At 34.2% G+C, this 23,527-nt stretch overlaps 2 protein-coding genes and 1 long non-coding RNA gene across 3 annotated transcripts; 1 reads left to right on the forward strand and 2 right to left on the reverse strand.

The window, feature by feature from the left end:
* Positions 1–443: 443 nt before the first annotated feature.
* On the reverse strand, positions 444–6,869 carry LOC110650011 (uncharacterized). Its single transcript, XM_021804787.2, has 8 exons — positions 6,640–6,869; positions 4,648–4,703; positions 4,426–4,550; positions 3,573–3,732; positions 2,064–2,500; positions 1,420–1,896; positions 882–984; positions 444–667 (listed from the first exon to the last, which is right to left on the reverse strand). The coding sequence occupies exons 1-8, from the start codon at positions 6,706–6,708 to the stop codon at positions 535–537; spliced, it is 1,560 nt and encodes a 519-aa protein (XP_021660479.2). The 5' UTR covers positions 6,709–6,869; the 3' UTR covers positions 444–534.
* A 1,125-nt stretch (positions 6,870–7,994) lies between these two features.
* LOC110650013 (uncharacterized) lies at positions 7,995–11,042 on the forward strand. Its single transcript, XR_002493870.2, has 2 exons — positions 7,995–9,282; positions 10,393–11,042. It is a non-coding gene; the product is annotated as an uncharacterized LOC110650013 (long non-coding RNA).
* LOC110650012 (gamma-glutamyl hydrolase 2) lies at positions 9,634–21,949 on the reverse strand. Its single transcript, XM_021804790.2, has 10 exons — positions 21,295–21,949; positions 19,809–19,895; positions 17,409–17,498; positions 16,742–16,836; positions 15,736–15,796; positions 14,306–14,395; positions 14,165–14,227; positions 12,662–12,750; positions 9,960–10,052; positions 9,634–9,872 (listed from the first exon to the last, which is right to left on the reverse strand). Exons 1-10 carry the CDS (start codon positions 21,748–21,750, stop codon positions 9,833–9,835), a joined length of 1,164 nt encoding a protein of 387 aa, XP_021660482.2. The 5' UTR covers positions 21,751–21,949; the 3' UTR covers positions 9,634–9,832.
* Between the last annotated feature and the right edge of the window lie 1,578 nt (positions 21,950–23,527).

Below are 23,527 nucleotides of genomic sequence, written 5' to 3' on the forward strand. Positions count from 1 at the left end.
TAAAAAACAATAATAATGATTATTTATTACTTGTACTCAACAGTTAAACTAAACAAACGTAACTTTTTTATTTATAAATGTTATGAACCCAAACCTTCTGCTTAGGACAATAATATTGAGACAAGGTTGGGTTACCGAACCGTACTCATCCTGTATCCAACTATAAATAGATAATTTATTGATTTCCAGCTTTAAGTAGTTTTTGGATTCCCTAATGTTCAGAGCTTTTGTAGAATTGGTGTCCTTCATTCATTTTATAAATTAATTTGTGAATTGTATATATGATTTATCATTTTTTTTACTTTTATGGTTTGCTACTTCATTGAACTCATCCTTCAATAGTTATGTTTCTGTGATTTTGCTAAAGAAAGTTGTTCTCTTTCTATGAAAAACTTCAATAGTTATGTTTGTTGAAGCTTGTAATTTTGAGATAGTGAAGGGAGTTATACGAGGAAAGAGGGAGCTTAAGACCAAAAACAGAGTAAAGAAACACAATGAAAATGGAAGCGAGCGAGTTAGTTATATGATACATTTTCAAACCCTATTGAAGAATGATAGAAGACTGCCTTGTTTAGCGTCCTTGCTTCCTCCCATTTTGTTCCCTGTTTTGCCTCCTGGTTTGGATGGAGCTGTCTTTCCTAAAGCAGACTTCTTAACTGCAGCTGCCCTGCATTTATTATCAACACGTCAGCAGTGCAGTCACTGGACGCTAACCAAATTTTTTTTCAGACACGTAAATATCGATTGAAAGTACAAACCACATAACAATAAAAACCCAAATAGTGAGTCCAGGCCAGACTTGGCCAGAGGGAAAAATAATCTAGGGCTGTTTCGACCCGAATTGCACAATACTTTTTTATGCTGCTTGTAACATTTCTAACCTGTCAACACTATCTGTAATTGCATTAGTTTCAGCTTTCTTCATTGCGCTATTGTCAGCTTTCTTTGTTTCTGTCTCTTCCCCCTCCCATACTACCTCAGTTACTGCAGCAAACAGAAGAAAACAATAAATGTAAAACGGAAAAAGAACAAGAAATTGGGATCTATATAACACGTTTTACTGACAGAAAGGGTGTCTTAGCCAGGCACTTCAGTTTAGTTTCTCCAGATACGCAAGTTCTCGGAAAATTTCTCAAGATGCGTAAATTAGTAAGCATCAAGTAATCATTCATTCTAGAAAAATAGCAGAACAATACATCCCCCTTATATTAGAAGGATTTAATGATTTAGAGTAATAATGCAGATGACAAAAAAGTTGACTATGAAAATTTAAAAAAAAAAAGGAGCCAGCAAAAATCCAAGAATCCAATAAATGGGAAACAACATTTTACCCATAAAAGAGAAAAAAATTCAAGCCAAGTAATACATTACATTGAGGACTTCCTAAAAAATGGGAAAAACAGTTAAGCATGGGTGTACCTTCTCTACCACGCTCATCAATGCAGGTCTTCAATACTTTTCTCCTTTTGGGTGAATTTGGAGCAGCATTAGCAACTATATCTGCTTTAACATCATCGCCATCAATACAGTTCTGGATATTCTCTTTAGAGGAGTCCTTAGAGTTCATACTCTTGCGGGCAACTGAAGAATTTTTCCTCACAACTTGATCAGATGCTCTGTCGGTAGATTTTTCTTCCTTGACCTTCAGTTTGCCTTCTGTTTGGTCATTGACAACGGGTTTCACAGGAAGGGTCTTAACGATTGTCCCCTTTGGAAGATCTGGTGATGCTAGGCTGACAGCATCTTCATACTCATCATCAGAGTAATCAAGAACTACCCTCCTTTTTCTACCTCCTTCACCATTTGAGGCTCTCTTAAAATTGACGTTTTGAGCCTCATCATCACTGCTCTGATCCTCTATTGCTTCACAAGCACAAATTTGAGCTTCTGCACTGGCTAATAACATTAATAAACCAACCCAAAAATTAGAACGAACATATCAGCCAAATAAATTCTAGATTACAGAATAGAAATTTGACTCGTACAATGCATATAAGAAAATGATGCATCATAGTTATGAAAAGAAATTTTCAACTTCACACAGTAACAAGATGCAAACCAACCAGCAGGATCTGAAATAAGACTGTTATTGACTGCAGGTGCCAATGTGACTTTTGACTTTGCTGATGCACGACCCCACAAACTTGCCAATGAACCTCCATTTCCAATGGAACTTTTATCATTCTGACCTTTCTTCTCATTAGTAGGCAACGGAGGGACTTTTTCTCTATCTAGAGATGGCTTAGAGGCCTGATAATGTACTCCTGTCCCATGACTTTCAGTTTTTATATCTTTCACCAAATTGGTAGATTGTTGTCCAACCTTTGGGCCCGATTGATCAACTTTAACTTGCTGAGGAGGTGGAACTATAATGTTTTCATGTGCAGAATTACTCTTGGATGGCCCTAGGATTCTCACACTTTTGGGCTGCAGAGTTGTATTGTTAATGGGAGTTCCATCAACATTGCGCTTAACAAAGGGATTAAGAATCCCACAGAACCTGATGAAAGAAAACTAGCATCAACCGAGAATAATCATATGCTACAAATGCAACTTTTTTATAAATGCATGACTGCAGAACCAGAACATAAGTTCATACAAGTGCACATGCACAATCAGAATGTGTCCTACCCAATGCCAATACATGTACTTCACCATCATTTAGGCGCCCACATCAAAATGGCCTTGGAAGAGGCAACAATTTTACCAGAAAAAAATACATGCTTTCTCTTGAATAGATTATGCAGAGTAAAGGTCGCAGTACATCACTAACCCTTCCCCAAAGTGCACAACTTCCACAGGCCTAAAAAACAATTGGCCTTGTTCTGCAATGCAATCCCGCATCAAGAAGACACATATCAGAGACTATTTTACTCCCTTGAAAGTTAGCAATTCACTTTTAAGTTTGGCAAGTGGTCCATTGTTTTTCCCTTTTCTCCAAAGTGCACGCCATTAAAAAAAAAAAAAAGCCAGAGGCATATGGAGAAACCTGATTTTGAGTGGGATAACCTTGTTGCTACCTAGAGAACGACAAGGGAACTCATAACACAGACTGTACTTGAGAACAATTAACAGCCTCTCTCTCTCTCTCTCTCTCTCTCTCTCTCTCTCTCTCTCTCTTAAACTCACGCAAACATGCAGAATGCCTGCAAGATACTTTCAAGGACCAACTTTAAGGCCCAAAGAAGAAACAACTAATCTGGATGACAGAAGCAATACAGAAAAAGAGATGATTGGCACCTTGTCCTTATTCCTTAAGAAACACAAGTTACCATAACCCATCAATTTTTTTTTCCCGCTAAAATGAAGTATTTATAAGAATTATCTTGGTGGACTCAGTTTCCAAAAGTTTGATTGATTATGACTTCATGCTCTCATTTGATCAGCATTTATAAATTAAAGACAGCTAAACAAAGTCACCATGACAATGGTACAAATTTCTTCAACTAAGAATAATCATATTCATGAATTCTATAGCCTTTAAAAGTGAAGTTTCTATTAAGTCAAATGCTAATAGCAAACATCTTTACTTCAGCAATTGGAAGATATTGCAAAATGCAGATGCATCATACCTGTTATCTCTCAAGCAATTATCAACTGCAGAGGGCTGCTTGAAGAGCTCTTCTGCTTGCACAAATTCATCGTTCCAAAGTGCAGCTGGATCATTTGGAATTGCAGCTTGCACACTATAGACATGAAGTGAGCAATTGCCGTCATATTCTTGTTTAGCATCTGCAAAAAATTTAGAAGAGTTTGAAATGAACTCCTTTATTCTTGTTCTGATAACAAAATAAATATGCATTCAAAAGTAATGATAAACAACCAGTCACCATAAAAAGATAATTTAGAATTTACCCAAAACTTACTTCATGTTGCATGCATGCAATACATCAGGATTCTATCAGCAATATCAGTAATGCAATAGAGTCAATAAAAAATCAAATAATTACAAAATTTAATGATATCAAAAAAAAAAAAACAACTGGTATCATTGGTAACTGCCTTTAGTGCAGTTGATATACTTCTATGATTCCTATGTAGAATTTGGCAGCAAATTTTTGGCATGATTTTCAGCAAAATTTCTATAGACTAATTGAGGAAATAGGAAGTCATGATTTTAAAGCTTGTTTAGGTGAAAAATAAGAGATTCAATATAACAGAATGTTAGCTCAAATGATTTCATCATGATGCAATGCGTGCTCCAAAACTTTATAGATTTATGAATGAAAAGCAGCAAAGAAAAACAAATTAAAAAATAAAAAAACCCCTCAATTGCAAAAAAATCAACAGTGCCCTGTGCAATTTCAGAATTCTCTCTTTCTCTCTCTCTCTCTCTCCCCCTCTGCACCAGTACAACTTTTGATAACACATCGATAACAATATTGCACAGTTCATATCCTATGATATTCTAATAAAAGATCAGACCTTCAAGTTTGGGCCCAGAAACAAGCCTTATATGGTAACTTGGAGGATTGTTCTGCAACCAGCCAGACAGAGTATATACTACTTCCAGACCACTTGTATGTTTTTCCACAAATTCTTGAAGCAACCTATATACACCAAATATTTTTTGGACACAATATGGGGAAAATGGAAGGAAAGAAAAGAGCAACTATCAGCATAATCATGAGAGGAAAAAAAATATACCTCTTTGCAGCATTTGATGACACCAAAAAATTGCGACTCAGCCACTTGTATGAAACCTGAAAACCAATGTGAATATGTAATTTGGATACAAGGTTTGCTGGAAATAATTTTAGTTTTTAATAGAAGTTTTAGGTTGTAAAGATATGCCACATAGAAGTAAGTCCAATGAAACTTGCCCATGCGTGTTGAACTAAATGATAAGTGAAATGACATATTTGAGAATCAATTTGTTTAGTGATTGAGCTCATCTAATGGATGATACACATTGAAGCTTCATTAGTGCTCAAAGCTTCTCTGACTTTGAAAACAATTCATAATTAGTTAGTTTGTGTGTCTACGTCAAAATAATTTATTGGAATTAGGAAGTGTGTGTGTGTGTGTGTGTGTGTGAGAGAGAGAGAGAGAGAGAGAGAGAGAGAGCTGCTATAAAATGGCCATAATGACAAATTCTAGGACAAAAGAGTATCTCCTTTTTTCAATACTTGCATCTCTCACCAATGTGAATTGCAAAGTCAAATCAAATTGCATAAAGGCATAATCATTTTTCATCAAAAAAAAATTCAAAAACTCAACTTCACTGAGCCTTAAATGCAAAGCCAGTTATAATCAGATATATGGATATGGTTCCACCATTCCGCTTAGTTTAAAGCTACATCCTCAGACAAATCTAAAGCTGCTTTTCACTACTTCTCCCCACATCATTCTATAGCTGTCCACTTCGTGTCTCCCATAACATGAACATGTTCAAGCTTCTGTACTGTTGCATTTTCTGGTCTATGATACACATCTCAAAACTATCTCAGCCTCCTTTCTCTCAACTTTTGCTCCATAGGTGCCACTTCCAACTTTCCATGAATGCCTTTATTCCTTATACCATCCATCCTTGTATTCTACACATCTAATTTAACATCCTCATTTCTGGCATGCTAATTTTAGCATGTAAATGCACAAAAAAGTGATCAAAACTTCAAATATTCACAAAAAAAGCAGCGGCGATATGAACGCTAGTGCATCGTATAAGTGGGTTTTTGTAGCAAATTACAGTTCAGAATAAGAGATTAATAAGTTGTAGAAAAAAAGAAACCTATGTTTACAAGGTCTATCAAGCTGCATAAAGCATATAACATAAAATTATTTTTAAAAAAAAGCTGACTTAGTCTGCATTCTCCTTTTAGCTCAGCCATCCAATGGAAATGGATTATTTGATTAGTCTAATCTCTGCATTTCAGTTTGCACTTCATTGACACCATTAAAAATAAGTATCATAGTCTAATTTGGAAGTGACCCATAAATAACAGTCTCTTTAATAAATTTACAAAAAGCAAGGTAGCGTTCTTTATTTCTACAAGATTTGATGGTCAGCCATAGAGAGAGATGCTTAGCAGAAAAACTGTCACCACACCACTTCATCCATATTTCTATATAGAAGAGGTGTAATCCAAACTTTGGATCAGTCGGTTCAATTAGAGCTAAGTAATTTCTTTACAGAAAAATGCACTCAATTATGGAATTTACAAAATTAAAAAGTACAAGAAATTCACAATATTGCACATAATAAACTCCTTTAAAAAAAAAAAAAAAAAAAACCTCCAATCCAAAATTCAAGTTCCTATAGATATCAACTTTTTCCCCTCTTCCCTTGTCATAAAAACCCAATAACTTAATAGTTTAAAAAAATAATAAAAATAAGTGAAACTAAAAGAGTAAATAAATATTTAAAAAAAAAAAAGACTTAGGTTTACCAACACCAGTATCCTAACACCCAGGAGCCTATTCACCAATTTAGCAGCAAATTAGTGCGAAAAAATTCAATAAATTTAAAGAAAAATACAGAATTGCCGCAATAAACAGCCAGAAATCCAATAAAAGTAAGATATTAAGAAAAAGCAAATTAACAGAGTCAAATTTATGGATCAGTCGAAAAATACACTAAAATTAAAAAAAATTGAGAAAAAGGACGTAGAGAATAAAGCGAAGAGAATCAGAAGTTACCACTTGAAGTTTGTCAGAGACGAGAGCTTCGATCTCTTGGAGAATGCCTAGGGTTTCTATCTGGGCCATGATTGTTAGTGAGATCGAATGCAAGAGTATAGTAATAGCGTGGAGGATAGGAATACAAGGATATAAAGATTGAATGGTTTTGTTTTCCCTCTCTAAGGACGCTCTTTTCCCGCCATTCTCTCTGCTCTCTCTCTCTCTCTCTGTCTCTCTCTCTTCTCTCTCAATTGGATTTTGTCGCGACTCTGGGCCCTGGGATAACCAATTTAGTAATTTACCATTTGTATTAGAATCACGTGCGTCTCATGCGGATGTTGGAGTTATGCTTTTTTTTTTTTAATTCCAATCGTAAATATTAATATATCATTTAACTAATTTTATTTGGTCCATTTTTTAATCAATCAAATTTAAATTAATTTCACCAAAAAAATTTACAAATTTTATTTCAAAAGAATTGTTATTAATATTTATTATCATATATAAAATGCTTTTTTTATTTTCAAATTAATTATATAGCATTTTAGAATTTTATATAATTACAATATTTATAGTTTAAAAAATTGAAAATTTTAAAAGAATATTTATATTTAATAAAATTTAAAACACGTATTTTTATATTTTATTTGATTCAATTAATTATTAATTTTATAAATTAAAAATAGTTACCAAAATTTTTTATTTATTTATTTTTATGGGTTTACAGTACTTTGAGAGTTTTAATCGAGCTATCCTTGCTAAGCAAGGTTGGCGTTTCCTCACAAATCTCCATTCTTTTGTTGCTCGCAGGGTTGAGCATTTGGTTCAAAAGAAATTGAAATAAATTAAATCGAATCAAATTATAAAAATTAAATTATATGTTTTAAAAATTAAATTGAATCTAAATAAATGAAAAATCAAATCAAATTCAAATTGATTGGTTTTGATTTTTTATTTATTTTTTAATTTAGACTTAATTTTTAAGTTATTTGATCTGATTTTGACTTTGATTTGAATATAATAGCTATTAATCAATTAAATTAAATAATTTATATATATATAATTACATATAATTCATAAATTTTTCATAAAAATAAATAAATTTAAAAATCAATAAACCTATTCAGTTCGGTTCGGTTTAACTGATTTTTTTCTCTTTAAAATTAAACCTAACTAAAATGATAAAAATTTTTATAATATAAAATCGAACCGAGCCGAATTATATTAAAAATCAAATCGAATTACCGAATTAAGGGGGTTCAATTCAATTTATTCGGTTTGAACTGAATAATGCTCACTCTAATGCTTGCTTGATTATTGAAGGCCAAATACTATGTTAGATTAAAAAGACACAGAAGAAGGAACATGTCGAAACACAAGCAGCTGCATGGATGGTGCTTTTGGTTACACGAGTGGTGCTTTTGTTGACAGAAATATTTCACACCAACCCTGCTGATTATTTAAACGATGTAAAGAAGGAAAGTAATGGGCTAATTTCTGCTCTTAAAGGCAGCTACATTCCACTGGAGATCCAAGGGATAGTCAATGATATCAAGCATCTTATATCTGATCTTGATTGGGTGAGCTTCAGCTTTGTTAGAAGACCTTGCAATCAGGCGGTTCATGCGTTGGCCTCTGTCACCTTACATGATTCTTCTTTTATTTATAATCCCTTGTCTCAAATACACTTTGTAACTTCTCTCATGCCTAGTTGAGGCTTCAATGAAATTATCTTTGGAAAAAAAAAAAAAAAATTCTAATGGGCTCGTGTGCCTCATTTCTAACGTTCTCTATTTGATTCCCATGCCAGCTGTTGCTACTGCTTGTTATTCCAGATAAGAGATAAGCTGGAGACTGTTGTAACTTCTCCTGCAAATATGATAGGAAATATAGGCATTCTTTGTATAGATTTCTCTAGAGTTTTTCTAGATTCTTGTATTTTGGAATTCTCTTTTACCTGTATATAAACACACTGATACTGAATAACAAATGAGGAAATTCATTTCCAAAATTATTACCCATTTCTTTATACTTTCCTCAGTCGAATTTTTTCCATGAAAATCTTGAATCTTTGCCTGGTTTTACTTCTTGCTAGGAAGGGAAGTGTTGAATCGGAGTTGTTATTAGCAAATTGGGGATCGGAAATTTGCCCGTATATGGTTTGATAGATGGATTCCTCAACCTGAACCTTTTCAGGCCATCACTCCTCGTCTTCTGCCGCATGATGCATTAGTTTCGTGTTTGATTGATGAGGATAGGAGAGTGTGGAATCGGGAGTTTTTGTCTATTGTGTTTCTGCCAGTTGATGTGGATAGAATATGTTCCATTCCTCTGAGTGTTATTGGGCGTGAGGGTGTTTTGGTATGGCATTTCCATTCAAGTGGTGATTATGTGGTGAAAAATGGATATAGGGTTGTGTATAACCTTCTTTATTCATCGGAGATGGCTAGTTCTTCTTCCTTGGATGTCTCTCAGGTATGGAAATTTTTTGGGAAAGTTCAAAGCGCCACCAAAATGATTAATTTTTTATGGCGAGCTGCTCTTAATATTCTCCCTACTAGATAAGTGATACATTGCGGAATAGATTCTGTCACCTATGTGTTGCTTTTGCGATGCTTCGAAATCATTCGCGCACTTGCTCAGGGACTGCTCAGCTGTTAGGTAAGTGTGGTATCCGTGTTCGTTGCAGTCTGCTTTATCTTGTGCAGGTGGCAATTTTACAGCTTGGCTGCTAAATGTTTTTCACTTGCGCTCTTCGGATGATTTGGCTAAGTTTAATCTCGAATGCTATAATATATGGTATAAGAGGATGGTATTGCAAACACCTATGTTGACGCTGGTATACTGACTACTCGTAGTGCGAGACTGGGTGCGGTTTGTCTCGACTTTTTTGGTTTTGTGCTCACCATCCCTAAATTCACCATGTTTCTTAGAGGCAAGTTTATCACCATCTTAACCATCTTAATTGTTATAACCCAAATTTAAGCACATTAACATAAGCTAAACACTTGGTTGACAAATGCAAGGAACAAGCAATTTATTGCAGAACAAGTAGTCTAGCCCAAATATATTATAGAAAATGCCCACACAAGCTGTTTAGTCCAGCATATTCATAAAGCCATGTTCATTGTCAACAATCTTACAATTTACATACCAATTTTCAAGTATTGCAATTTACAATGCTTCCCTACACCTGCATAAAATCTGGAGTTCACGGTTCTGCAAATATATACACTTCATCATATCCCTTCCTGCAATTAGATCAAAAAAAATAAAAGCAATTCATTAAATTCGAGTGTCGACTTAGATAACATTCATATTTAAGGCATTAAGCTTACCCAGCCTTCCCACAATATGTAGGACTGTAATTGTAAATCAAATTGTCAAGCACTTTATGAGCAGGTGGCCTGTTCAAAGACTTCCTAGCCTCACTGCAACACAAATACAAAGGATCAGAATCACTTCTTGTTTTCTCTGCTGTAGCATGATATGATTCTAGCGAAATACTTGCTGAAATCTAAAAAATTAAAATTAAAAAGATTTTTTATTTTTTCAAAACCACCATTCACTATTCAGATTAAAAAATGTAAGACCCTCGCTTTAGAAAACAACTATTTCCCTTGTATCATCTAATAATGAGGTGGTCTGATGTGTTCCAAAACTGGAGGATGTCATTTCTTTGCTTGATATTTTAGGACAACTTTCTTTGACTTCATTTCTCAATGTAACCACTACAGCTAAACATGCTGCTTCATGTTAACATATATGCAGCGCTGTTAAAGGCAACCAGAGGCGCCGGGCGAGGCAAGGCGAGCTCCTAGTGCCTCTGCCTGACTGAGGCGAGTCCACTTCAAGCAGGCGAGCGCCTGAGATTGGTAAGGCGAGAAGCATTTGGGTGACAAGAAGGCGCCTGCTCAGAATAATGTACACTTTCACTCTCTTTTTTAATTTTTTTTTAAACAGCATAAAACTAAAAATAAACCCCAAGCTAAGTCTTCAATTTACACCATCAAAGCAGAGAAAAGAATGGTACCAGCTGGAAAAACAAAGCAGACCAAGTATTTTCTTCCTTCCCTTCTCTCTCTCTCTCTCTCTCTTTCATCTTCACCTTCTTTCTCTCTAACCTCTAATCTTCTCCTATATTTCTTCTCCTCTCACCTGCGCAACCTACCAGCAGGTCCAGTGCATCCAGGGCTTTTGTTTTTCGTTTTTAATTTTCTTCTTCTCTCCTCCTCTACTTCTCTTCTTCTATCGATCCGTCTTCAATCCAACAGTTCCAGCATTTTCATTTTTCTAATGGGTATTATTGTGATATACTTTTTCTTAAATGGGTATTGTCATTCGTGATATTTTTTTATTAAATGGATATTGTGTATTTGCCATGGATTCTTCTAAATGTTGCCTAATTGTCTTTAACCAGATGTTTATATGTCTCATTGAACTACTGTGACATGGATTCTTCTATACGTTGCCTAATTGTATATGTCAAAACCATTAATTTATCACTCATAATCTTGAATTTAGTCCCAAACAGCCACACCATATCTGGATAAAAACCACCAAATTTTTCAATTTAGTACCAAGTATTTCTGTGCATACAATAAATTAAAATCTATAGATCTTCAATTTAAAATCAAGTCATAAATCAATTTATATTCAAGCTGGGTCACAACTCACAAGCCTACAGACTAGCCAACTCACAAGCATATAACAATTCCAAATTAATAGTCGTTAATTTTCATTTTCTCTTCCATTACATATAGACATAATGCAAATAATATGTTTTTTTTTTCTTTATATATAGGCAATTTAGGCTGTGGTGTCTTGCTTCGCCTCTCACCTAAGGCCGTAGGACACCTTGTCACCTTTCAACTTGATAAAATTGCATATATGATACATGTGATTCACAGTGGGTATCATGTATGTTTAAAAATCGGGGCACGCAAAAAATCAGTTTTAATCAAAAAACTGAACTGAACCAATTTAATTCGATTTTTCATTTAATCAGTTCGCTTAATTCAATAAAAAAAACCAAAGTAACCGAACCAAACCAATCTTTTAAAAACTATATATATATATATATATATATATATATATATATATATATATATATATATATATATTCTTTTTTTTTTCTTTTTTCCTCTCAGATCTAACACCCAAAGACCAAGCTTCCCCCATTTCCGTTCATTCTGCACCCAGGAGTCCAAACCAAACCCACAAATCCCTTCCCTTTCACCCATAACTGAAACCTTCTTCCCCTCTTTCTTCTTCTTCTTCTTCAACTAATGAGGGTCAGCAATGAGCACAATGGCTTGAAGACGAAGCCTTGCTCGAAGTTGAAGAGCACAGCCTCATCCATCATTTAAGTCAAAGAAGCCTGCTTCTGCTTCTCCTTCGAGATCCAAAGAGCCACATGTGCTTACGAAGACGACTTCTACAGAAGAACCTCGTGCGCCGTCTATTCTCGGTCCTTATGATGCTGTTTCCATCCTCTATCTATGCATGTGCAACTGTGAGCTGTGGGTGCATAGCAGTGTTTGTGGCCATGGGTGTGGTTCTGTGCGTGTGCAATTGTGAGTTGTAGGTGTGTTATTGTGAGTTTTCTGCTTGCTTCTCAATCTAGTTTAATTGCATTTGTGTTGGAGTTTTCTAGTTGGGGATTATTTGAAATTTGGATTTGAGAATTTGTTAATCGATTTTTGTTTAAGATATAAATTTCTGTTAATGATGTGTATCAGTGTGAGGTTGATTTGAATTGATAGTGTTGAAAAAAGGCTGTCTGTGAGTCTGTGTAACCGAACCGAACCTGTTTTTCTGGTTTGTTTCTCCCTCCAAATTGGTTCGGCAAATTTCTTAGCTGTTCAGTTTTCTGGTTTGGTTCGGAACTGAACCGATCAATCAATTGCATACCCCTATTTAAAAATTTCAAAAAAAAAAAAAAACCTCGCAATTGCCTCATCACCTGTTTCCCTACAATATTAAAAAATATTGCAGCACATATTAATTAGCAACTTCTCAACAATAATAAAGTCTTCACCTGACGAAGAAGTTTGCAACATGTTGCGTCACTTGAATGGCATCCTCAGAGTGTGGAATCATAGATAAGCCCCATTCAAAAGCATTTTTCTGCAATATTGAACCAGTGGTAAACCCACTATTTACAGCAAATTTTATGACAACACCAAGAAATAGGGGGAAAGGAAAAAAATGGTACAAATGCACAAAGTGAAAATATAAAGGAGGAAATTTGTGGAAAAATAGCTTATTTATTTTCTCAAGCTATGACTATATATATCTACATCAATTCTATTCTAAAACTACTCATTTAGATCAACCTTTGAACATGACTGAAATATAATAGAGCCATAAAAATTATCACAGTGGCCTCTTTTATCCCTACCAACCTAAGCCTCATTTTTTATTCTAAGCCCCAACACCTTTCAACTTCTCCAAAAGAAGAAAATAAATGAATAAATAAATAAAACAGGTGGAAGAAACACACAACTAAAGATGCACTATCCATGCCATCTACCATGAAGTATAATATGCAGCATTGAGCAGTTCAGAATTCAGATTGCATAAGTGATTTTTCACAAATTCAATTTTAGTGGTGCAGATTCGATTTCAAGAAGCTTTCTCTCTCACACACACACACATCAACCCACAGAACATCTGGATTAGTAAAAGGATATCAATGCCCTAAAAATCCATTTGGATAGTTGTGCATTTGAAATGAAAACTTCAAAGGCAATATCAGCACTTCTCCCTGTGTGTCTTCAGCCACATGCATACATGGACATACAATATGTGCTTCCATATTGATATATGTGCACATTTTGTTGTTTTGTGTATGAATATGAAAATATAGAAGCATGAACTTAATAGGAAGAGTTCAGCTCTAATTTAAAAAATCTGCTCACAACAATACCAAAGGACTCAATCCTCAAATCCTGAAACATAAAAGTTAAGGTATATTGATACAGAATATTATCCAGCTAAGCCTAAATGAAGGGACAAGGAGAATTGGAATTGGGTGGTATACTCTAGAAGGATCAAAAAGTCCAGCTCACCCCTTTTCTGTTAGAGAAGAATTCGGAAAACATGTGAAGCAAGTAGCCACAGGGTGTTACATACAGAATAAGAGAGCATGAAGGAGGGAAATGACTAATTTGTATCTTTTTCTTCCAGCTTTTTAGCTTGGGGTCAGTGTTCTACTGCTGGGGCGTATGAGGGATAGTTTTCTCTTGTAATCATCTGGACCCATTTGTGTATTTGAATTAAAAAAAAAAAAAAAAAAAATCTTTATCTTCTTCGTGCTATCATTTCCTTGTTCTGTTCTTTTTGTATAATTTCTGGTGCTGTGCTTTCTTTTCTCTATCAATTTCCTAACAGTAATCTTAACCTTAATTTTCCACCCCAACCAGGTAATATATCTATATTATGATGAATGGAATAAATACAAGGAAAAATATTAGAAGAATGGAAAAAGTATACGCATTCAAGAGCTTCAACCAAATAATGGGGTAAGTGGAGGCTATACCTCAGGATGCCATTGGAAAGCAGTCACAGGATAGTTGTGTGCTTCTACAGTGGAGACATAAACCTGATATGAATGTTAATGGAGGAATTAGAATTCTAGTGGGTACATGGCAACATTAACAAAAATTACTACAAGCAATACTTTGTCATCTGCATCTGCACTAGTAGTCAAGATCTTGAAGAAACTAGATAGATCCTGGTTCTCTTGAAGCCGTTCTGGCGAGATGCCGTACTGTTGTATTGAAAAGTCAGAAAAATAACATAAACAAAGAAATAGGAACCTTCAATATATATAGATCAGGCATTTTTAATAAAGCAAAATAAACAAAAGAAGAAATTAATGGTAATACAGGAATAGTTCAATAACAAGAGGGGGAAAATACTACTCTGCATACAAGTAAGAAAAGCCTAATAATAAACATATCAGTAGCACTTCCTTTACTCCTAGCCTTTGTGTTATACAAATTTTCAACCAGCAGGATTTTTCCATGGAATTTTTGGCAAGACATCTTAAAAATCAGAAAATAAAATGCATTAATACCTCAACAATAAACGGCAATTCTAAAATAGGAGTTATATAGATTTTCATGGTTTAATTTCACTTCTAATGAATTTAAGATTTTAAAACCATGGATTTGTCTTTTGGAGAACCCATGGTTTTATAAGGTATGATTTTTGGAGGTTTTCAAACCTCCATTTTTCAACCTATCAAATCCGTGGATTGAGGAGGTTTTCTCTTCAAAACCTCCAAAACCCATCAAAACACTTCCCTTCCTCCCAAACAACAAAAAATTATGAAGTTTTTAAAACCATAAAAATCGTTATTTTACCTCCTCCCAAACATAATATAAACCCATTAAAATTATTAAACTGAAATAGGCTCTAAAATCACTGGACCTTTCTTTTGAATTAGAACTTTTCGAACATATTTTGTATGCTTAGTGACTCACTCAAAACAATTTTCTATTTCCTATCTCTGAGTAAGAGACGTGAAAAAATTAACTTTGCTGTTAAAAATCAGTAGAGAGAGTGGAAAGTAAAAGAGCATCAGAAAATGGCATTTTTTAATCTTTTATTTACAAAGAAAGGATAAAAATAAGAGAGCAAGAAGATGTCCTGGATGGCTCACTAAGCATATAAAATATACTAGAGAAGTCTAATGTGGCTGCCACATCATACTTCCAGTATGAATTTATTTGGCTTTTGGTCTCAGTGATTTTATAGTTTTAAGAGAAAATTTGAAATTTAGTAACTAGTTCCACGTTAATCATTCTAGGCATTACATGGTCCTATTTAACAAAAGTCATGCATAGCTAGACTGTAGAAATGCTAGATTAATAATATAGCGGACCACCCAGTAGATGAACACAATAAAAAAATAGAATAAATGAAATAGGATTTAATATAAGGCTTTCAAGCCATTCGATACAAAATAAAAATTACATGCCCTTTTTAAACAGAGATTGAAATGACTTCAACCATCAAAATCTATGTAAAGATATGCACAGCACACCATGTTCCCTTGCAGTTTACAACACCACCAAAGATCCTACCAAAATTACTTTAACTCACATGATGGTTTTGCATGATGAGACAATCCGTACTCAACTTTTTAAGCAAGTCTGGAGGAAATCTGCAATAGTGATGAATGTTAAGTAGCACTTCTGCTTGGAACAAGTAGATGTAATCAATTTTGCTGACAACAAATAATTAAATAAGCTTCTATAACAATGTTAAACATTATGTCAAAGATCAACTAAGTTATGAAAAACTGGCAAAGGATCACTCCATTCCAGAGAATGGCACCAAGTGTGTGTGCATGTGTGTGCGCGCACGCACCCTAATGCATGCGGCTTCTAACATTGCTAATTCTATAATGCAGAAACACCCATTCCAATGATCAACTCGCTAGAAATCATGGTTGAGTTTGGCATCAACAACTAATATGATGGAACGCTACAAAAGAAGCAGGGGATGAAAATAGAAAAGGTTACATTAAGAGAGAAAGAGGGAGAAAAAGAGGGGAAAATAATTATCCTTATAAAGTTTCCAAACTAGAACAAGTAAATTTTTCATCGCAACGATCCTCCAATTGAGAAGATCGATCAACCTGAAATGAAGAGAAGGACCTATAATGGTCATACTTATCATGCAAAACTTGAAGTGCATATTGCTACCTCATTTATCATAATTTATAACACATTGATGTCAACTGATCTTTGAAACAGTTCATGCAACATCACTCCTCACAATGATTTTTCAAAATCCAAATCAACAAAGAACAATCATAACTACTACCAGCATGATAACCAAATTATAATTCAGAACACATGGGACCATGTATAAAAGGTGTGACTCAATGCATGAAGCATCCCACATTTGTGTGCTCTGGAGAAGTTTGATGCACACAGCTTTACCCCTGCTTTGCAGAGAGGCTGTTACCGTCGCCCAAACCCATGACCTCCAGATCACAAGCAGAGTAACTTTACGGTTACACCAAAGCCACCCTCTGCATGGGATCATGTATACCTTTAGAAAAGATTGATGGGAAGAAAAATAAATATTACAACTCATATACCTTTGAAACACAGTTCCCTCTATATTTGCGTTTTTCATAAACTGAAGTGTAGAAGCCTGATCTGCTGCATTAAATGATTCCAGAATGTTCTTGTTCTATTATCAAGGAAAAAAATTGTTATGTTTTTAATAGCAGAACAATAGAGTGTAAGAAGTACTGGTAAAGAATTTTCTTTAAGTATAAAGAATTCCACTTTCAGTCAATAGATATTTGGACATACAATATGATGGAAAGACTACTTGGACATTTTGAAATGAAGAATGATCAAGACAATACAAGTATAAATTGCTGCGAATTTTCATCATGTATACAAATCTAAGTTCACATTGATTATAGAAAGTATAGTTGTCTTGAGTAATGAGTTGTAAACCATATAGCCAAATAATTTATAGAAAAGATCATGGCATTAATCTGACATCACAGCCATTCTAGTCCCATAAAGTACAGAATCTCAAAATAACAGCACAGCCTAAAATGTACCTCCTCCTCTCTAGTTTTAAATCATTTCCAGTGGAAAGACATAGAAACAAAACTAACCACCTTGACTGGCTTTTGAACACAAATCTAAAAAGGTTAAGTAGGTGAAAGGAAAAGAGAGGAACAAAAAATCTGCTGAATAATATAGATGAAAAACTACTCAAAAACTAATAAAAGGAAGACAGGTTACCTTGCTAATGATCATTGTCAGAAGTTCAAAACCTAAGCAGATAGCATACAACGGAAAATGGTATCCTGCATCGTTCTTGGCTAAAGCTTTCTGCAAATAACAGATAATAGAATTAATTAACAAATGGTGGGGAGAAAACCGATAGTACAGTTTACCATGTTTTCCCTAACATGTTTCAAATGCATACATCAGATAGTTGCTATGAAGTGCCGGAAACTATAAGGCACCAGAGTTTCTGCGTTTCGGAAACATTTCCAAAACTGGAACTCCAGGAAACTCACCCGAAATGTTTGGTACTGTTTCTGTAATTTAAGAAAAATTGGATACACGCTTCCAATTAAAAAAAAAATCAGATAGTTGCTAAAAAATTAGAAATGCCTCTCTTTCATAAAAAAATATACGAAATTCAAAAATGAAACAAGCCTCTCATGTCTCTCACCTCTCACAATGAAACAAAAAGGTCCCTTGGAGAAGATATAGCTTTAAGAACAAGGGATTTGCATTTGATTCGATAAGAATAGCGTTTAACAAAAGAGAATAATTCAAGTAGGTCATAGTGAAGCACAATAACACTCATGATTAGCTTGGTAGGAAGCAAAGAGCATTGAAGGTGTCTTTTAAATTCTGGTTTTTTTGGCATTTATGCGTATGAAATTTTATTTACATAAAAAATTAAAATTTACGAGTATATTTTTAAAGTTCAATATAAATTTGAAGTTTATAAATGCCCCCATATTTTTATATAAAAGACAATTTATAAACATACCCCCCATATTTTTATATTTACATGTTTCCCCCACATTTCTGTTTCCTACAATTTTAGAAAATGCCATTTCTCCCTTTCCGTTTCCATGCTACATACAAGAGTTGCCATGAAAAGCAGATTTCATGCTGAAAATAATTTACACATTGCAGCCTTATTTAGAGATCAAAAGTAAGTTAATTCCTTCATGTTGAAGAGTTGCAACATTAGAAAATGTGATATTAGGTCCAAGTAAGGCAGCATAAAAGTATCCTAAAATCAGAAACTTGAGCCCATATAAAAAGTGGTTAATTTGATTTGTCGAACTATTTGAAGAATAAGGCTCCATTTGTTTCACATAAAATAACTTTTTTGTGCAAAATGTTTTCTACGGGAAATATTTTCTGAGAAAACAAATTATTTTCTGCCATTTGGCTGTACTATAAGAAACCAGCTGAAAAATATTTTCTAGCAATTGGTGCACATTGATAATGATCAATTTTCTGTATACTAACTTGATATAAACATATGATTTATTATTCATAAAATCAATATATTGATCAAAATTTTTACCCAAAATTGAATTAAATCATCATTCAGTCATAAACAAAAAAAAAAATAATACCATGGTTTTCAGCTCAACAAACAGAAGATAATAATAATAATAATAATAATAATAATAATAATATATTATTAAGTATTGTGTAACATGAATAATACAGAAAACAATTTAATATCTTGTCAAAATCTTCATATAACACAAAAACTCGTCTTATCTATTAAAAAATCAAGGGCGCAAAAAAAAATTATAGTAGAAAATATGAAGGAAGGTAAAAACATCAAGGAAAGAGGGGAAAAAAAGCAAATTGAAAAAACAAATGGAAGTGAGTAATGGCTAGGAAAAATGACTTCCTATTCTCAAAACTGGAAAATATTTTCCCTTAAAGGGGAGCATTTTACCATGAGCAGGAAAATGTTTTCCCCTCCCTTACTTTCTTTTGTGTTCACAAACAACCAAAAACAAGAAAATAATTTCCATGAAACAAATGGAACCTAAGATTGTTATAATTGTACAAGGCACTAAAGATCATGCAAATAAAATGAGGAATTAACTTTTCAAGAAGGTTTCTAGACTTTTCAGAAATGCTTCAGTGAATAATGAAACAAAGAAGTACACAAAGCAAAATATGGTTATGTTGTTCAAGCAGCTTAACTTTTCATGTCAAACATGTTCAAGCCCATCTCCAATGGCATCCGCAGCTCAGCACAGTAAATGACTGGGTCATATAGGGTAAACAAGGGACAGATCATGTAAAAGCACTGCATGCTATCCTAACTCTAAGATCCTTCCAGCTCATATTGATATGAAAATTCCTCAAGTAGAAGTCCCCACAAATTTTTTTATTCAATTGCCATCTAAAGCTCAGATTCAAACAATAAGTTATTTAATTTACCTACATGTATAGGACCTTGAACTTTTATCTTCTGAAGTCTACTGATTTATGAATGTGCATACCCCACAGGATAGTGAAGACAAACTCATATCACTTTAGGCTGCTAATGGCTGCCAAAACCATACGTGCATGTGCACAATTGATCAAAGAGAATGAATGCTACAAAGTATAGCACATAAAAGAACAGAAAAACGCGTTACCTACCTTAAAAACTGCCTTTGCAATGTCATAGTATAAACCGCTTTTAGCCCAACCCCCAGTAAAGAGCACTCCATTAACCAGATTGAGCTTCTGCAATACAACAGCATATGACTAGAAGTTAATGAGAATCTTAAAAGGTTACTAAAATAGTCAATAGCAACATCAAATCATAAATTACCCTTGCCATAGCAAATGAAGCAATTTAGCATAAGGTCCAAAAACACTAATAGATTATCCACAGAAAAATCTAAATCAATCAAAAAATATAGAACATTGGACCACATGCTTTACGTAGATCCAAAACAGAAGAACCAGAATAATCTTGGCACATCATAAACATTAAAAAAATATATCTTACAATTTTGTATAAAAGAAGGATAAAGATAGCATAAATCCTGGATTTTCAACCACAGTCATATATACACTAAAAGGAAACACAGGTACCAGGGTCCATATTATGATACATTACCCAGCAGGTTTTCCATGTGCAACGTTCTCTAAAATTATTTTAAGAGCCCCACAAACCAACAGTTTCAACGTTCTCCAAAAATATTTTAAGAGCCCCACAAACCAACAGATTCATTCTTGAAATAGAATTGCAAAATTTTATCCAAAAGTAATCTCCAAGGCCTCCGTATTATTTTCCCATTCTCTGAAACTGAAGTATTCTATGTCTAAAATAAAGTTATCCCTAGAATTTTGTTCATAAAGATTATTCTGGCAACCTAATGGTACATAGATATGGCACTTCATTTGTTCCAAACTTTTTTACCAATATAATATATACAACCCAAGTTAATCTCATTATCAATTAAACAGCACTTCTCACTCTTCCATGACAATTTTCATACTATTAAGTAATAAACATCATGTGAATGCGTGAATGTGATGTCAACAAAACACAATCTTGAAGCTCGAAAGCTAAAACCAAGTAACAAATTATAAATCTGTTTCAAGCATACAAGTAAGCAAGCCATTGGAACTTCACAACCACAAATGCTGGCATGCATTGTATTCACCTATGATACACCCTTTGATGACGGAGGGGAAAAACAAAACGAGAACACATTTATCATTAATGAACAATACTGCAGTTTTAGATGCGCCCATAAATCAAATACATATCCTAACTTGATTAAAACTAAACAACGTTAATACAGCAACTGAACCTAGAAAATTGGAGGAAAGAAGTGTCAACTGAAAAAGCCAATAGTTGATTGCTATGAATATGAGATTATGCACAAGATAAATCCTTTATTATTTTGCATAAAAAATTCAGATACTTTCACTTTTTCTATATTCCCTTTAATCATCAAATCCACGTTTGTTTTAAAAAAATTCTGTTTGGTTATACTTCCAATTATTTTTCTCATCCACGTCAACTCTTTATCTACGAAATGATAATCTACCAAGTTATTAAAAAAAAAAAAAGTGATCGGTCTTTTCTCTACTGTTCAATCAAGCAACTGTGCTTGAAAATCTACACTACCTCGAAAAGAATCTCCAGTGGCTCGTTATAGATAAGAGGAATCACACGAGCACCAGCCGATTCAACGAATTTCACATAAGACGCCGCAATATACGACGCATTTGTCGAATTATTTAGCCTCCCGGAAGCACCATCACCAGGATGGCTCAAGATTCCAATCACTGGCCTATAGTTCAGCTTGGGGTCCGGTACGGAGCACCTAGACACCGGAGACGATGCGTCTTTGTCGAGTTGACTCGGAAGAAGAATATTCAACTGAGCAGCTTTAGCTAAGCTAAGTTCTTTGGAGAGTGAAATGAGTATGGGAAACCAAAGATAATTCCACATATCTGGAAATCTAGAAGCAGAGGAGGAGGAGGAGGAGGATGTGGAAGGAAGCGAAACAGCGTCGTTGGAGAGGTCGGAGGAAGGGGTAGAAGAAGTAGAAGGGGAATTAGAGATTAAGTGGGAGGGCATTTTGGGGAAATGGAAAGAGAAAGAAGAAGCTAGGGTTTGGGATCGAGAGGAAGCGAAAGAGAGAAGAAGACGACATGTGCTAGAGAGTCATGGTATTTGACATGAAAGGGAGAGAAAGGAGGTAGGGTGCCGGCTGGTCTATTGCCGTACTGTAGAGGTGGAGAACTGAGCCGCGCCCGATTTGGACGAAAAGAGAAGTGTCGGTTTCGTGGTTACGTAAGACTGACACTGACACGCGTGCTGATGGGACCATTGGAACACTGTGGGGACAAGAACATGCTAGAAAATCTCATTCACGCAACAAATTTTATGAAATTTTACTATTTTTATGAAATTCATTTCATTTTTCTACGTTTAGGACTTTTAACAAACACCTCACTTGCATTTAGAAGGTGCACTTCTTAGACCATCATGTGTCAAATACACTAAAATCAAACGATAGTTTGGAAAATCCGCATCGCGCCCAATACCATTGCTTTAAAAGGTCTTCCTTGAAATTGGCTTAAATTTTGGCTTAATATGCATGTCTTTTTCTAGAGAATGTATATATCTATGTGTGTTAACTTATCAATTTCTCATGAAAATTTTGATGGAGAATGTTGGGTATCTAATTATCAATAAAAATAATTATAAGTAAAAAATTAAAAATTTACTAAATCAAACGATGGTTTGGAAAAATCCACATCGCCACCAATACCACTGCCTAGAAAAGTCTACCTCCTAATACATATATAAATTTTATGAATTTTTTTAATGGAGAATGTTGGGTATTTATTGAAACGTGTAATTATGATTGAAAATTGTTGGTTGTCGTTGAGGCCTGGGGATCCATTTGTTTACTATATTGCATAGACCGCCCAGAATACGGAGTCTAATGGCTCGGTAAGTTGGTCAAACGGCTCAGATTTGACCCAATCAGATGTTTAAAATAGTTGGGTTAAACAGTCAAAACAAGATATGGTTCGGTCAATTGGCAGAATAGTGACTCAGAACTCGGTTCGGCACGATATAATTCTTATTATTCGGGTATTTCGATTTGATAGTTGATATAACTAACTGATAAAAATCATGATCAGAATTGAGATATTTTCACTGAAAATCTTGGAATCACATAATCGGACAGTATCCCAAATCTCATACTTTAATACACGTTCTACAATCACTCACAACGGTCACTTAGATCGGCCCATATATATCAAACTAATGCCAAACTTTAGGCATGCTTACTTTACTCATTTTATCACTGAAACTCTGTGTTCGTTACTCTTAAACATGCATTTGTGATTTTGGCGTTAGAGTGATTGCCTAAGGGCCACTAGCCTCACTTTTTCTTCTCTTGTAAATTTATATCATGCATTGACTAGTTAAAGAAGATCACCACAGTATCACTATGAATATAAAAGATTAAAATCAAATTAATAAACCAAATCAAGTAATTTAATTTAATTTAATTTGATTTTTTTACTAGAATTGATTTGATTCGTCTATATATTTTCAGTAATTCAATTTTTAATTTTTTATCAAACAGAAGAAATAAGCATTCTTACTCTCAAGCATCCACCTCCACTTGAAAGATTACTAAGGACCCTACCTTCACTTTATGATAAAATTTTATCTAGACTCGTTACATTATAAATTCAAAATATAAATGTACAAGTTTTACTTATTTTAAATATAAATTTAACCATATATTATGTGTCTTGGGTCAGATTTAAGGAAGAATTTGCCTTAATCTATCATCATTGTGTTTTGCAGAAAATAGGGGTTGAGAGTTGTT

Source organism: Hevea brasiliensis, chromosome 4, assembly GCF_030052815.1.
Source record: "Hevea brasiliensis isolate MT/VB/25A 57/8 chromosome 4, ASM3005281v1, whole genome shotgun sequence".
NCBI classification, from domain to species: Eukaryota; Viridiplantae; Streptophyta; class Magnoliopsida; order Malpighiales; family Euphorbiaceae; genus Hevea; species Hevea brasiliensis.

What these genes read in the sequence shown, in the direction of transcription:
- LOC110650011 (XM_021804787.2), bottom strand. Translation starts at nt 6,708, where the DNA reads ATGGCCCAGATAGAAACCCTAGGCATTCTCCAAGAGATCGAAGCTCTC. An exon ending in AATTGCTTGAGAGATAACAG is followed by an intron (nt 2,501 to 3,572) that starts GTATGATGCATC and finishes TTCTTTCATCAG; the next exon opens with GTTCTGTGGGATTCTTAATC. An exon ending in TGATGAGCGTGGTAGAGAAG is followed by an intron (nt 985 to 1,419) that starts GTACACCCATGC and finishes TGTTTGCTGCAG; the next exon opens with TAACTGAGGTAGTATGGGAG.
- LOC110650012 (XM_021804790.2), bottom strand. Translation starts at nt 21,750, where the DNA reads ATGCCCTCCCACTTAATCTCTAATTCCCCTTCTACTTCTTCTACCCCT. An exon ending in CACTGGAGATTCTTTTCGAG is followed by an intron (nt 19,896 to 21,294) that starts GTAGTGTAGATT and finishes GTTGTATTGCAG; the next exon opens with AAGCTCAATCTGGTTAATGG. An exon ending in TTGCAAAGGCAGTTTTTAAG is followed by an intron (nt 17,499 to 19,808) that starts GTAGGTAACGCG and finishes TGTTATTTGCAG; the next exon opens with AAAGCTTTAGCCAAGAACGA.